This window comes from Macaca fascicularis, chromosome 1 (assembly GCF_037993035.2).
Source record: "Macaca fascicularis isolate 582-1 chromosome 1, T2T-MFA8v1.1".
Lineage (NCBI taxonomy): Eukaryota > Metazoa > Chordata > Mammalia > Primates > Cercopithecidae > Macaca > Macaca fascicularis.
In genome coordinates this window covers 38,573,262-38,589,941 of record NC_088375.1, presented here as the reverse complement: position 1 = coordinate 38,589,941, position 16,680 = coordinate 38,573,262, and the positions used below count along the sequence as shown (strand labels likewise).

Here is a 16,680-nt window from a genome sequence, read left to right as displayed (position 1 = left end):
TGATAATATCACCAAAACTGTACTGTCAGATGAGTAATCCATTAGTTATAAGGTAGCGCTGGGGTGGGGGTGGGGGGGGCTATTGAGGCGAAGTGGAGAACAGACTGAAGTAAGAAGTGTTTGAAGAACGAAGATGGTACCAGTGGGAACTAGAAAGCAGGAATAGAAATGAACTACATTGTGAAGATAATGCTGTGAGCTTAACGAGTGTTTAGATGTGTTGGTAAGAGGGATGGGGGATGGGGAGTGGAGGTGGGGGGTGAGGCCAAGAGTTGCAACCCTGGTACCTGAGAAGGAATGCGAGTGGAAGAATCAGACAAGTCAGGAGAAGGCACTAAATGCAGATAGCAGTGGGGCGAGGGAATCTGTGAGAGGAGATGATGTTTGTTTTTAGAAATAGCTTCATCTAATTAGGACAGAGAGCAAACAGACTGGAGGAATTTTGAGCTCTGGGTTGAGTTTTGTCTCTGGGTGGTCTAGGCATGCAAAGACTAACAAGTTAGAGCCTCACCTTATCTCTTCAGCAAACTGTGACAAAGGTCCTGTAATGATGCTGGTTTGTAAATCACTTTCACGCCTTTAGCATGAAAGGATCCCGCTACCAAGTGGAGCTATTAATTCTTTTGCATTCCCCCTCACCCCCACGTTCCAGAGGAGTTTGCTGGGGGATGATGCTGTTTCTCCATCTGGATGAGGCTATGTTTTATCAAATACACTGCAGTTCTCAGTCCATTACCTTTTCCTGCTTCTCACATTGTTCCTGTTTTCTGACTCTGAATTTATTTTAATCGTGTTTCTCTTTAAATCATCACAGACATCTGTCTCTCTTGCCTTCCCTATCCATCCAATCCACTCTCCTCTCTTACTCCTACTTTCTTCTCCTGATCCTCTTGTCAGTTGCCTTAAGAGACCTCAAACTGCTTGACTTCCCTCCCTCCTCTCTCAGTATCTGGAGCCTCTTTGTTGGACATGTCTCAACCTGTTTTCAGTCTCAGACTAATCCTCCATAACACTGAAAATGACAGATGAGGTCAGACTTGGTGGGGAGGGAAGGAAGAGAAAATTTTTTACCCAGGAAACCATGCTCATTCATAACTGGCCTTCCAAATGAGAACAGATTACAAGTGTGTGTGTGCACGTGTGTGCATGTGTGTTTTCTGCTGGCAAGAATGACAAATCCTGCTTTCCTCATAGCACATGTTTGCATTCCAGTATGTTTTAAACTCCTAATCTATAAAGGGGATGAAGCATCAGAAATCTCTATCTTTAGATTAGTAGCTGGCGGCACTAGGGTTTCGGGAGTGATCCTTTTATTCTCCAGGATCCCTTAGCAGTTTGTTACCTTGCCAACTGGTATGCTGGAGTTTCAGCTGCAAGGGTCTTCATGAGCTGGGAGTGAGGAGCGGAATGCAGACTGCTGATACTAACAAGGTCCCTGGAGTGATTTATTAGTGTCTCTTGTCTCCTTTTATTTGACAGGAGAAGGAAAAGAAAGTGTTTATTCCTCCTGATAAGAGACTCATATTTAGGAGTTTATATATTCAAATCCCATTCACCCTCAGTCTAGCTGTTTCTGCACCCACTAGTTCTGCCTTAAGACATGTGCAGGCCCTTCCAATTGACCCCAGATCCTTTCTAGCTGTCACCTGGTTCTTTTCTGCCTTTATGCCAAATTTCTTGGGGAAGGAGCTACAGCCAGGGCCCCCACATCTTTCCACTCACTTATAATCTAGTTTTCTCTCCCATCTTCTACAGAACCTCTCTCAAAATTCACCAATGAAAACTTAGTTGAGCTTAGAGGCGTGTGCATGTAGTTCCAGCTACTCTGGAGGCTGAGGCAGGAGGATCACTTTGGCCAAGGAGTTCAAGGCTGCAGTAAGCTATGATTGCACCACTGCACTCCAGCCTGGGCAACAAAGACCCTGTCTCTAAAAGAAAAAAAAAATGTGGCTGGGCACAGTGGCTCACACCTGTAATCCCAGTAGTTTGAGAGTCTGAGGGCAGGAAGATCCTTTGAGGCCAGGAGTTCGAGACCAACCTGGGCAACATGGTGAAACCTCATCTCTACAAAAAATATAAACATTAGTTGGCATGGTGGTGCGCTCCTGTAGTCCCAGCTACTTTGGGAGGCTGAGGCTGCAGTGAGCTGTGATCCTTACACTGCACTGCAGCCTGGGAGACACAGCAAGACCCTGTCTCAAAACATAATAATAATAATTCACTAATGATAATCTTAGTTCAAGGACATTTTCTTTGCCCCACCTCCCTTCACAGCAGCCAGGCTCTACTCTTACCTCTCTGCAAACTGTTCCTTTTAACAGCGCCCTCTTCCTATTCCAGTCCCTACCTTTAGGCTTCCATATCACTAGGTCTTAGCTTTCTGCCCTTTTTCCTTCCCGGTAGTTTCTTTATTCTCACAGTTAAACTGTAAACTTGACCACGCCTCTCTAGGAAGCAGCACGTGAAGAGGCCCAGAAGCCTGCAGAAAAGCTACCTAAACTGCAGATAGTTCGTATAGCTGGAGGCAGGATGTGAGAGAAGAAATAACAAGACACAGCTAGACCTTGAGTGACCTAAAGCTGAGAAATTCATGCTTGATTCTGAGATCAGTGGAAATACCTGCTCTTTAAACTTTAATGTGCATATTGATCACCTGGGGATCTTGTTAAACTGCAGATTCAGTAGGTCTGAAGTGGGGCCTGAGATTCTCTCCATTTCTAGTAAGCTCCCAGACAATACCCATGGTCCCTGGACCATACTTTGAGAAGCAAGCGACTAGCCCACACTTAACGCACTATCAAGTTTCGGGGGGGTTTCTCTGATGTTTTGCATCTCAACTGGAATGTAATGGCTGTGAGGGCCAGGATCCTGTTGTCTGCATTTTTGTATTCCCTATTCATGAGTTTCTTCTGGGTGTTCCTGTCAATGCTTAATTGATGGGATCCAGGACTGAGTTGTTTGTATCTTTTAGCTTTGCTTTACAAACACTCATTTATCTTCTAATCACAATTGTGAGGCAAGTGGATACTTTATTTCAAAACTGTAAATAGAAACCAAGAAAGATGAATGACTTTCCAAATCGTGAGTCACATGTTCAGAGTTAAGACCACAGTCCTTTGCCCAGAGAGGTCTCAAGGAGTCAGTCCAGGGCTGATTCTAACAGTGCCTCTGCTTGGGTCCTCACTTGATCATTCATGATGACCTGCTGCTCACTCTCTGGACCTCATTTAGTCTTTTCTGCCTGATAAAGTAAGAGACTCCCCGCTTCATCTCCTGAGGGCATTCAGGAGCCTTAGCAAGCTGCCAGCTCCATGTTAGGCAGCCAGATGCCTGATGCTGAGGTGACTGAAAGGTTGGGAAGCAGACAGCTGGGCCAGCCCACGCACCAGAATCGCCCCCACACCGCATCTTTACAGCTGCTCTCTGCAGTGCAGGCTAGGAGCGCCTTTCCAAATGCATTCTGAAGAGGGAGGGGGGTGCTGGGAGAAACCCGCAGGAACTATAGAACAATAATCCCCCAAGCAGAGCATCCCATATACCTCAACTTCAGCTTCTGACACTAAATCTTTGCTTTTAGGGATTTCTCCCATGGCCCTAAAAAGAAAAGTCACTACGCAGTCTCTTAAGTAGGTCACACAGAGTGCTAGCTGATAAATGCAGATGCCAAGGCACTTTCACCCTTTTCCAAACCAAAAATAAAACTTGGAATTGTCTGAAGAAAACAGGAGGTTGTGATGCAGTTTAAGAAAAGCCAAGGAGAAAAAAGTGGGTGTGGTGCTCCTGCCCTAAATTCACTCGGCCCATAGCAGACCTTGAGCAGAACTTGACTGAGTGGCAGTTCCTCCTCCACCTCCCCACATCACGTCACAACCCTGTAACTCACTTCCCACTGGTCACCTCTGCTGCACGACCCCAGGGGGTTATGAGGACTCCCCACTCCCACTTTAGTGACTCTGTAAAAAGTCTCTATTAATCAATCAAAGCCTAGAAGGGGGAGATAAGGCAAAGAGGCACTTTTGGATTTCTCCATCTGAGCAGCTCTGTGATTCATTATCTGTTCTAGAAAGCAGCACACGCAGTTCCAGCAAAAAAAAAAAAAAAAGTTGGGGTGGAGAGCGGAAATGCTGTGTAGCCCACGTTCGAGCTCCCCTTGCTTTGCCTCTCCTTTCCTGCATCTGGCCACAAGCCAAGTTGGGTTTCAGCTGCTGCTCCTGTTTCTAGGATGTATACTCCCCTACCCACCCCCTGCTATTATGATGGAATTGGCGGTCTGGTGAGACACAGTGAGAGGATGATTTCCAGCTAACACAGCTGTGGCTTGATCTCCAGGGCCCAGAGTCTCTGGAGATTCTTTGCAAGTCTCGTGGTCAGGAAATCGAAATCTTTGCTCCTTCTTAGCAGGCTGTAGCATTCCCAACCACAGTTCTCTCCTTAGCAGTCAGACTCTTCCCGAGGAAAATAATGAACACGAGCATCCTCAGGAGAGGGTGGAGGGAGGGGAGACGGAGAAAGACCCAGACAGACAGAAATGGAAAGACAAAACAGCTACAGCACTGAAGGAAGTATCTATGCCACAGAAGACAGGCAGATCCTGTGACTGGCTAGAAAGAACGAACCAGATGTGGATCAACAGAGAGAAAACCTCACGGATGGTATCTTGGATTCTGGAAGAGGATCAAGTGTGGGGAGTACCAAAGGAAATCCTACACTTGAGACAACGTCCGTGTTTGCACAGAGGAACAAAATGGTTTTTCTCTTACCTCACACCATGCAAGTTTCCAACAGCTGCTCTGCCCCAAGACTTGAGAGGTGGAAGGGGTTGAGGAACAAGCAGGTGGGAACACATGGCTTTCTGCACATCCCTGAATTCTAGGAAAACTGAAAGGAGCCTTGTCTTGGCATCTGGTGGAATGATTGGGCTGGGGCAACCTTGCAGAGGCCCCATTCCATAGGGAAAAAGCAGAGGGCTGGGACCAGGGCTGCGTTGGTGCTAAATGGATGGAAAGGGGGCAGCTGTCTCACCATCCTGTAAGTTAGGGATATGGCTTATCGCACAGGCCTAGAGGCTTCTTGTGACCGGGTCCCAGAAAACTTTATTACATAAAAAGTAGATTTACCGCAAATATCCCAGATGACATGGTTTGCCTCTATGTCCCCACCCAAATAAGTGATTGGATTATGGGGTGGTTCCCCCATGCTGTTCCCATGAGTTTTATAAATGGTAGTTTTTACTGCACTCACACGTGCCTGCTTCCCCTTCCGCCATGATTGTTAAGTTTCCCGAGGCTTCCTCAGACATGCAGAACTGTGAGCCAATTAAACCTCTTTTCTTTATCAATTACCCAGTCTCCGGTATTTCTTTATAGCGGTGTGAAAACGAACTAATACACCAGGTCAGCTCTATGCCAGTCCCCTAAAAGAATCATCTACTAGAGATGCTCAGTGGCAGTGCTGGGTACCAGCCCTTCTTCCTGCAGCTTGCAAAAGTGGATAGCCAATACTCTATCTCACCTGCCCATAAGTGGGCAGCATGCGGTAGTAGAGGCTCCTGCTGGTCTGGAGAGGAGAGAGAAGAGGCCCTTTCGGGAATGCAGTCCCTGGAGGTTTCTCCTTCCCTGCCTGAAGGATTCCAGAGGTCTGAGATAAACCCCAGGCAGTAGTCCAGCAAAGACGCTTTGGGCTGTATTCCTCTGGGAGAGAGCAATTGCTAGAGAGAGATTTTATTTTAAAACCCCCATTCCTACTGGGGGAGGGAGCAGTGGTAGCAGGCATTGGGAAAAACTGTATTTGAATCAGGAAGGAGGCATTCAGCTAGATGTGCGTATCCTTTCACACTTTCTGCTCTTCCACATTTGTTCTCTATCATACCCTTAAGAATTATTACTGAAAAACTCCAAGGGCATGCATTAAGATCACAGTGACTCCTAACATCAACTCTCCTTCTATGTTTTTCCGCCCAAGACTTTCCACTGGGTCGAATTTTAAATTTGAACAATGGTTCAAAGGCTGAGAGACAAACTGCTCATTACTGGAAAGAGTGCCAGGAATCCTGGGAAGCAGGCCTCCCTCCCCACCGGAGCACTGCACCTCATAGTAATGGCCTCTTTCATAGTCACGGAAAGGTTGGATCAGCGTTTCTTTTCATTCCTGTCTTTTTTCAGGGACTGCTGGGATAAAAGGAAGTCTAGAAGAATAAAAAATTCACAAACAGGACAAGAATAAAATATTTAGGGCAAGAGATCAGAAATCCTTTGGTTATTCAGTGAACTGAACTAACTCTACTTTTTTAAAAAAAAGTACAAGGAAATAAATGTCCATCAAACGCCATATCACAGTGGGATTAGCCTGTCGACCCCATCACACAAGATCTGAGGCTAGGTTATCATGCCTAGTAAGTTGCAGTAAGAGAAACTCAAACTAACCCAGTGATAAGATGGAACAGTTTTATAATTATTAATTTCATTCCCAATATTTCCTACATCTTTATTCTGAGACGCTTTCCACCAAAGTTGTCAAATGACCCATTTCCTCTCACTTCACACTCCCAAATCCAATCAGTGATGAGTAGAAGGAATGGAAAGGTTATTTGGTGCCATAAAGAAAACCCAGTCATTTTGGAGGAGCAATTCAGGCTTTCCATCATTAGTTCCCGTCACCAAGAACAAATATTGGTTTCTGAAAGGGAAGACAGGGTTAAAATGACATGGTTGAGAAGTACATACTGGGCCGGGGGTGGTGGCTCACGCCTGTAATCCCAGCACTTTGGGAGGCCAAGGCAGGTGGATCACCTGAGGTCAGGAGTTTGAGACCAGCCTGGTCAACATAGTGAAACCCCATCTCTACTAAAAATACAGAAGTTAGCCGGGTATGGTGGCGGGCGCCTGTAATCCCAGCTATTCAGGAGGCTGAAGCAGAATCGCTTGAACCAGGGAGGCGGTGAGCTGAGATCGCACCACTGCACTCTAGCCTGGGTGACACAGCGAGACTCCGTCTCAAAAAAAATAAGTACATTACTAACATTTATCCCTTTATGCCCTTTTTTCCCACCACCACACCCAGCTAATTTTTATATTTTTAGTAGAGATGGGGTTTCACCATGTTGGCCAGGCTGGTCTCAAACTCCTGACCTCAAGTGATCCACCCGCCTCGGCCTCCCAAAGTGCTGGGATTACAGGTGTGAGCCACTGCGCCCGACCTTTATTCCCTATTAATGTGATCTTCTTGGAGTACTTGTTGGAAAGCACTTTAAACATCTGGCTTTTACGCAGCAGTCAGAAGGATTTTTTTACACCCCAGAGCTAAGGTTAATTTGATCAAGAGACTAGGTCCCTCCCAGAGTGGTCAAGAAGTGGTTAGGTACTATAAAACCATGGCATTGTTTCTAGTCACACTGCATCTGATTTGGTTGTGTGGTAGCCCTAGGTTGGCATTGCGAAGGCTCTTGTCCAGGACCTATCAATAAGTATGGTTTAAACATTCCATGCCCAAGTAATTCAAGCTAAAAATAACTTTATGGGCTACTTTTATCTTTACTCATCCACAGAAAGCATCTGTATGTCAACAAGAACTTTGCTCCTTGCCTGTTTTCACTCCAGCTTACTCCTCCCTGAAAAGAGTTGTTTGATACAATTGGAAAAATCACCCGGTTGGTGTGAGACATTCACAGCAACAAAACTATGTTGGTAGAACAAAGCTTCCTGACTGCCAGGTGCCCAGAGAAAAAGAGGAATAAAAGAACCCAGCATTCACAGATAGGACCACTTGATTCTGCATTCTCCTCCTTTCTTACAAATACACACAAATCTTTGACCACAGTATATCTGACTTATACACAGAATTAACTTCTACATTAATAATAATTAACAGTTGAGTGTTTATTACATGAGGTACTCTTCTAAGAGCATTAACTCATTAATTTTCACAACCCTATGAGATAGATCCAATTATCCCAATTTTACATTGGAAAAACCTGAGGCACAGAGAGATGAAGTAACTTGTCCAAGGTCCCACAGCTAAGTGGCAGAGCCAAAAACGCAAGCAGGCCAGGTTGTGGTGGCTCATGCCTGTAATCCCAGCACTTTGGGAGGCTGAGGCAGGAGGATTGCTTGAGGGCAGGAGTTCAAGACAAACCCAGCCAACATAGCTCACTTTTTATTTACTTTTTATAGTAAAATAAATAAATAAATAAAAATGAAGGAAGGAAGACGCCAAGCGGCCTGGCTCCAGGGCCCATGCTCTAACTACTACACTATACTGCTTCTGCAACAAAAAAAGAGAATGATCTTTTCTAATTCCTACAAAGCTTTATCCTATCAAGTATGCCAATTTACATTCTTTAAGCAGACACATGGACCCAGGTTCATCTTAATGTGAAACCAAGGATCAACTTTTGTCTCTTCCAGAACACATCAGCTCTCTTAAACACACCAAATGTTACCCCCTTTCAAACATAAAATACACTGAGATCGCTGTTCAAGCATCATACTTTCTAGCAACCGTAAATGTTTGCAGAATTAAGGCCCTGGACACCTTCTTCAGTTTAAGCAGTCAGCACTTGATGGATCTTTTGTAGCTGTAACAGAATTTAAGTAGCTACTGTCTGAAAGAAAAAGTCAATTTAACAAGACCCTAATTTGAGAATGTTTAGTTCTATAAATACATTATAATGGCGAGAGAGCGTAAAGTAGAAAGTTCCCTATGCTTAAGGAACCACTAATAGATTTGCTGAAATATCAAGTCACGAGGCACTGGCCTATTCAGCTAAAACAGAATTTCATATAATTGGGAGTTAAGGCCAAGACACCATTCATATGCCTCTTATACTCGAAGGCTATGACCTTTAAACCTTTGTCTCTTTCTTCAATCTCTCCCATCTTTTAAACACCCTACATACTCATAAGTTGTTAGAAACCAGCACCACCTTTTAAAGTCCTGGCAACTGTACTGTATTTTAAACACCATTCCCTAATTGATTTGCTTCTGAAATAGATTATTGAATACCTTTCAAACACTGAACATGAAGAGACAAACAGCTCTTAATGGCAGTGATTTTAGTAAAATCGATGCATGTTTTGGCTATCATCATCTAAGTGTCTACCATGACCAAACACTGATGTCACCATTTGAGTAACAAAACAAAGCAGGAAGTTTTGCTAAATGAGAATTAAAGTTGCCCAGCCCTCCTTCCTTATCTGGTTTGATGCAAGCAATTTCCCTCTCACCAATACATTTACTTTCTAGATATAAGAGAAAAATGGAAAATTTACATCCTGACATCCACTGTAATGCAGAGGTGGACCTGACAATTTGGACAAGTCAGTCTCTTTCATCTTCCTATGTCAGTTCGAATGGGTTTTTAAGGTAAACTATCTAAACTTTTTTTTTCAATTACAAAGCTAAAAGATGACCCATATTAACAGCTTAACAGGAAACAAAGTTTTGCTGAAAAACATTTTTGCAGATAAGCAGGGCTTCAAAAGCTGATGGTTAAATTACTTAATAATATACACCCACATATTGGGTGACAAATTGGTCTAAACCGACCTTAGAAAAGCCAGTTGTAGCGGTAGGTTTCAAGAACCTGGCAGGTCGCTGATATTAGTATCTAATAGCATTCCTCTGATCTAGGAGGAAAAATTAAACGTGTCTCTCTTGATACTTAGTGGAGTCAGTAAACAATGTTCTCAGTCTGCGAATGACTGATATTAAGAACCACACCTTCAATTTTCTAGCCCAGGCCCTGGTTTCCCTCTTCCCACTTCCCTCCCAACCCAGGCAGGTTATTGCAGACAAGCAGGCAGTTACGTTGCTTCAAAATATTTAATACGTGTTAGACACGTAGAAGTTACATTTTTATACAAAAATCAATACAACGAAGGAGAAAATACTGTACAAAAACCTTATCAGCTCCCCCAACCTTTATATAACAAAGACTGGAGTCACCATATCTACAAAACCATAAGGTCTTTCCACTTCGGGCTTCTGTCTGTAAACTTTCATTAAACACTTTTTAAAAGCACTGTGTAGTAGTTCTGACCTAGAGCTTTTAAAAATATATCTTTTCTCTATAAACTCCATTATTTCCAAGCTTGAACTCTTCTGTGAAGTTCAAGCTTTTTCTCCCCTGCGGGGAAGCAAAGGACGGTTAATATGCCCCTTTCCTAGAGTAATCACAGGATATAAACGTTTCTTCATTGGGAGAGAAAGGTGGGGAGGGACAGAAGGAATCCAAGTCTGTGCTGCTGGCTAAATCCCTCTCGTCTTAGGAAATCCTGTGCGGAAACGCCACTCCTGGCCCTGAAGCGGGTCTAGCTTTCCGGTGAGGGGTGGGTGTAAAGTCCCTCCCTCCCCGGAGAACGAATGGGGAACTCCCCGGCCCAAACCTTTTAGCCGCTTCCTTCTCCACGCAGCCGGCAGAGGAAAGTCCCTGTCTGCCCCCAATCTCTTAAGCCCTGGGGAAGGAGTGGTGCATTCCAGAACAAAATAGTCTTAATGCCACAAGACAAACTTACATACACAGACATACACAAACACAAAAAGTTAAAGATCGTCCTCTTCCAATGAGCCTCAAGCTCCCAGGTCTCCAGAAAAGCCAGATGCGCCCGGGGGCAGTTTGCGATGCCCAGCGGCAACCAGTCTGCCCAACGCGCTCAGCGGCCGCGGTCTCTGGGCGTCCTCGCAGCCGGCAAGGGCCCGACCCTCACTTCGAGGACGCCCGCTGCTCAACCTCCTCCCCGCATGGGGGCCAAGGGCTCAGAAGGCCACGATGGCTGTGCTCCAGGGGTTCATGTCTCTCAGCACCGGCTTATCGCAGCAGATCTGCCCGGGCTCGGCGGCTTCCGGGCCGCTCTCCTCTCCCTCCTCTTCCTCCCTGCCGCCCCCGGGGCTTTTCCGTAGGAGTCCCGAGAAACTGGAACCGAAGATGCTGATGAGGTTAGCCACGTTCCCGGTCTCCATCTCCTCCGCGTCGTCGTCCTCTCCTCCACTCGGCGGCTGCTCTAAGTTCCGGCGGGGCTTCTTGAGCGGGGTCGAGCCGGGCGCCGGGCAGCCCGCTGGGCCGCCGCCCACCCCCGCCGCGCCGCGCTTCCTGGGGCACACTGCGGGCGGCGCGGGGGGCTCGTCCTCGGCTGGTCGCGGCGCGCAGCAGCAGGCAGTGCGGGGGGTCGCGGCCGGTGTACCCGGCGGGTCCTCCCCGCCTAGGGGGCAGCCGCAGGGGCGGCGCGCGGCAAGCGATCCCTCGGGGAAGACGCCCCAGCCTCCGGCGGGACCCTCGGCTTCTCCGGCCGCCGCCTGGCGCGGCCGCTCCACGCGGCTCCAGGCAGCTTCCGTCGCGTCCGCCTCTCCGCCCTGAAGAACGTCCCCGACTCCGGTCACCGTGGTCACTGGCACCTCGTCCCCTACCCGCGGCGCGTGTGAGACGGAAGGGCGCTCCGGTTGCGGCTCGGTCTCCGGCCAAGAGGCACGGGCGACGGGCGGGGGCGGCTCTCCCCAGCCGGCGGGTGGCCCGGCCGCCGGCTCCCCAGGCTGCTGCTGCGGTGGCGGCGCCGGGAGCCCAGCGGGACCGGCCAGGTAGAGGCCGGGGCACGGGTCGCTCAGGTAGACCTGGCGGGCGCTGCGCAGCACCAGCGAGACCAGGAGGTTCTTATGCAGCTTGATGCCGCCGCGCTGGACCCGCGAGTTGTAGATCTTGCCCAGGGAGATGCTGACGATTCGGTGAGCCTCCAGCTTGAACTCCATCCTGCCTCCCCTGCACAGGGCCGTCGGCGCCGGGGTGTTACGTTCGGAAACTGGGAGGGAACGGGAGGCGCAAACAAGTCCGCCCCGTGGGCACACCCTTGATCACCTAAGACTCCGAAGAGAAATGACTCCGGTGACGCGCGCTCACTGCCCCGCAGACCTCTCTACACCAGACAACTACCCCGTTTCGGGTCCGGTAGCTAAACAGGGCAGCCCGGCCGCCCCGCGCCTTATATAGACTCCTCGACCGCCAATCACGAAGGGCCGCCAACCGTTCCGGGGCTGGCCGGCGCGCCCTCGTGCGCCGCGCACGGCCAATCGGAGCCCGAGGAGGGGCGCCAAGGCCCGTTCGAACGTTAGTCCCGCGGAGCAAGCTCTTAAAGGGGGCGACGGATTGCGGGCGGAGACCAGGCCGATGGGGAGTGAGTGTTGGGGACCGTGCTGGGGACCGTGCTCGGGACCGTGCTCGAGGGCGCTACTGTTTGGAGTTACAGATTCTGGCTTGTGCGATGGCTTGCCGGAACCAAAGCGAACAAAATATTCGAACTTTCTTCCGAGCACGGTGTTGGACTCTGTTCTGCCATAAAGTCCTGATCTTTTCCTGATCAACTCCGCCCTAACCGGCCACGCCACCATTTCCAGGCCCGCCACACCTGTAAGCGATTCCCCTCAACCCTGGCAAAAATAGAGATGGTGGCTATACGCGGCGGAGGACACCCCTGGATAACAAATAGTATTACTGCAAAGTATTTGGCTGTCATTATTTTTGGATGAGCCGCTTTCCCCGCTAGAGTCACATACACTCTTAGCAGCTGTCAGTTCTAACACCAAAGAAAAAGGGGATTCTAAAAGTTTTTGGCTAGGTTCTTGGCTTCTTATCAAGGAATTGTGTCTAGATACAAAGTTACTGGTTGCCCTCTAAAGCCGGCATCTTTCACTTTGTTCTCTAGATTCTGGAACAAAGCCAGTTATCAAATAGGTTAAATGGAAGATGTTACAGGTTCTCCACAATGATTTTTTTCCCATTTCCATTTTTCCATTACAAGGACTGATCAGTCAACCCTTGGAAAAATCGAGCAAGGTCTGAAAATAAAAAGAAAGAAGTCCTGTGTTCCCATGATGATGTCATAATTTCATTTTGTGTCAAGGTAAAAATACAGCGCTAGGGAGTTCCAGAATTTTCTGGTCAGTCAACAATGTAGTCCATCTACTGGTCCTTATATCAGGGCACAATTACCACAGGGTTGCCCAGGGTCCTGGACTGGAAACATGGAGTCACTTCCAGTTAGTTCCACCGAAGCTCCACCACAGACCTGCCTGAGGACTCTGGGTAAATAACCTCAGACCGCTTCAGTGTCTCCACCGCTGAAAAGGGGAAGTCACATACACATCTGCTTTATTGTACAGACGATAAATGACAACTTCTCAGCCACAAACTGAATGAGAAAACTAAGCACTGCTTTCTTGGAGTCCATGTGGAACCCTGGGCCTGATCCTGCCCCAGGGATTGGCCAAGCAATGAATTTATTTAGGAAAAATACCAGTGAAGGGTGGGCTTGATCATGACCAATTGACAATCTCCAGAAGATGTGATGGCTCAGTAGCATTACCTGTGCCCACAACTGATGGTAACTGAGACTGCAGGCTCTGAGACCCAGTTCCTCCCCCCTCTAGGAATTTTCAGCCCATGCAGAGAAAGAGATAAAATAATGACACAAAAATTACAAAACCAAGTAGCATATATTAAGTAATAATGCAAGAATTTTTCTCTTGTCTTTTTCTTTGCAAGTTGTTAGTCACTATAAAGCAATGGCTAAGAGCACAGGCTGTGGAGGCCGGCTTCCTGGCTTGGAATCCCAGCTTCTCCGTTCACTTGCTGCATGGCCTCTGGAAAATTATTTCACTTCTCTGTGCTGCTGTCTTTTTTATTACAAAATAATCAGCTGGGTGTGGTGACTCACTCCTGTAATCCTAGCACTTTGGAAGGCCAAGGCAGGTGGATCACTTGAGGTCAGGAGTTCAAGACCAGCCTGGCCAATATGGTGAAACCCTGTCTCTACTAAAAAAAAATACAGTAATTAGCCTCACATGGTGGCAGGTACCTGTAATCCCAGCTACCCGGGAGGCTGAGGCAGGAGAATGGCTTGAACCCAGGAGACAGAGGATGCAGTGAGCTGAGATCACGCCATTGTACTCCAGCCTGGGCAACAGAGTGAGATTCGGTCTCAAAAAGTAGAATAAAAAAACATAAAAATAAATATAATAATAATAGTGCCTACCTCTTAAGAGTTTTTGTGAGGATAGAACAAGGTAGCACATGCAAAGCTCACAGAACAGCACCTGGCATACAATAAGCTATCAATGTAGGCTAGTTCTCAGAACACATTACCCCACATACTACCTTGGGGTGGGAGAAGAGGCTGGGAGAAGAAAGGAACATAGATGGAAGAAAGTTTCACCGAAGAAGTTGTATCTGAAGAGGGTGCTGAAAACCTCTGAGGTAGGATCCACAAGTTCCAAGCAGCAGGAGCAACAGAGTCCAGTGTAGGGAACATCTTATTTTGCAGTTGCGCTGGGGGCATGCCCAAAAGCAAGTGGGAAAGACTAGAAGCAGAGGCCGAGGCTGCATGATGGTTAGTGGGTTGTGGGTGCCTTGATGAGGAGACAGGACCACGGGGACCTTACTAAAGGTTGTTCAGTAAGGGAACCACAGAACAGATTCTAGAACAGTTGGTGCATAGAAGAGCACATATAAAGCTCTTGTGGAAATTTAGGCAAACGGTTGTGAAGACCTGAACTAGGTAGAGGAAACAAGAATGAAGAAACTGGCAGGGTATGGTGGCTCACGCCTGTAATCCCAGCACTTTGGGAGGCCAGTGCGGGCAGATCACGAGGTTAGGAGTTCAAGACCAGCCTGGCCAGCATGGTGAAACCCCGTCTCTACTAAAAATACAAAAAAATTAGCCAGGCATGGTGGTACATGCCTGTAGTCCCAGCTACTCGGGAGGCTGAGGCAGGGGAATTGCTTAAACTCAGCAGGCAGAGGTTGCAGTGAGCCAAGATCACGTCATTGCACTCCAGCCTGGGCGACAGAGCAAGACTCCGTCTCAAAAGAAAAAAAGAGAGAAAAAAGAATGAAGAAACTGAGAGACAAAAGAACTTTAGTGATGATCTGGGATGCTCCCACTCACCCACCCAGACAGGTTATTGCTAGTGCCAGCCTCTTGCCTTCCATGAAGCCTTTCTGACCCACCTGAGCTGAGCTTTTCCATCGTCCACCACTGTACTCAGCACACTCCTTCATCATTGCCGTCATCACTTTCTTCTGTCATGCCCAGTGCCCCTCCTAGACTATGCCTATGAGGAACCCAGCTCATATTTGTAGCCACGATATGGTGAAAATACATAACAACTGGTGCAGCACAGGCACTAACCATCAGAACAGGGTCCTGGAGGCCCTTACAATGCTAGGGGTTTGGAGGGCTCCTGCAAGAGGGGCTGCATGGCCAGTAAGGGGGCTACTCATGGGCCTAGGGCAGAGGTTCTATCAACTGACATGGAAACATTTCAATACTTTTAACAACTGGGGTGGCTGTACCAGTGCATACTGAGTGATTATGCACTTGGATTAATGAATTCCTAATAATGATAATGTTTACCAAGCACTGTGCTAGACATAGTATATGCATTATTTAGCAAATGTATAAAGTTCTGAAAGTAGGTATCATTATCTTCATTTACATTAACCTACTTAAAGCTCCACTGTGGGGTCATGGGGCTAGATTGCCTGCCTCCCCTTCTGACTGCTGTGTGACCTTTGGAAAGTCATCTCACCTTTAGGGGAAATGGGAAATCCATATTCTAGTTTGTTTACGTAGGCAAGTTATTTAACCCCTTGTGCCTCAGTCTCCTGTGAAAAATGGGAATAATAAAAATAAGTAAATTGCTTAGTACAGTTCCTAGCACCATATAAGCACTTAAAATTCTTAGTTATTATTGTTATTATAGTTATTGTTATTACACCAGTGCCTAGCACAGTTCTGAACACATAGTAGGTACACTCTTAGTACTTGTTGAATTTTTAATGCTTTTTCTGCTGTACCACAAAATAGGTGCTTAATAATTGTCTGATGACTTTTAAGTTGCACATTATCACTATCATTATCAGGATTTTCTTTGATCCTGAGCCAACAAAATGGAACCTTTAGAACTCATGTCTGGAGGGCCCGAGTTCTTATGATCAGGAAACTTCACCTCCACCTACCAAAAAAAGTGGGATGATAGCATATTCTTCTAAGCATTAGCAAGCAGGAACTGAGTTAGAATTTGCCATCATCCATCTTTGAGATTTTGTCAGTTGGAAAAAGAAGTTCGCAGCATGATCAGAAACAGTAGGGTGGTCAGAAGAACAGAGGAAGCAGCTGCTCTGGAAGAAAAGGCCAGAGCACCTCCCACAGGTCTGTTCTGTCCTTCCACCCCTCTGCTGGGCACAGGCAGATTAGTACAAGGAGCTTTGGGCGTTGCTGTTCCCACAGCTGTCTGAGGCTACTCAGGCGCTCTCTGGGCTCAAGCCTGTGGATTCCTGTCAGCACAGGGCTGCTCTGCCCACTGCTGTTGACGCTATTTACGCCCTTGTTTACACAACTAACTGAAGGTTAAGTATTATCAGACGATTTAAGATCTTAACCTGCCTTATATTGCGTCTGGTCTGTGCAAACCCACTATAGATTATGCACACAGTAGCGATGTGAGAAGTAACAATTAGTAAGAAGGGAGTTGGTGAAAGAAAAATAAGTTATTTGCACTTATTTATCTCTACCTTTCAATATTAGGACATTTTCAATTGGTGGGGGGTGAGCGGCGGTGTCAAAGTTGCTTATGCAATCAAATAGTCATTTGTATAACATACTAAATTTTTAGGGGGAAAAGATCTATAAGAATACA

The 16,680-nt window shown here is 47.0% G+C and overlaps 1 protein-coding gene across 1 annotated transcript; it reads right to left on the bottom strand.

Annotated features, from left to right (window-relative positions):
* Positions 1 to 9,800: 9,800 nt before the first annotated feature.
* Positions 9,801 to 11,942, bottom strand: IER5 (immediate early response 5). The gene has a single exon (XM_005540158.5). It carries the CDS (start codon positions 11,734 to 11,736, stop codon positions 10,753 to 10,755), a length of 984 nt encoding a protein of 327 aa, XP_005540215.3. The 5' UTR covers positions 11,737 to 11,942; the 3' UTR covers positions 9,801 to 10,752.
* Positions 11,943 to 16,680: the final 4,738 nt, after the last annotated feature.

Excerpts from the sequence above, each read along its gene's own strand:
- IER5 (XM_005540158.5), bottom strand. The coding sequence starts at position 11,736 with ATGGAGTTCAAGCTGGAGGCTCACCGAATCGTCAGCATCTCCCTGGGC.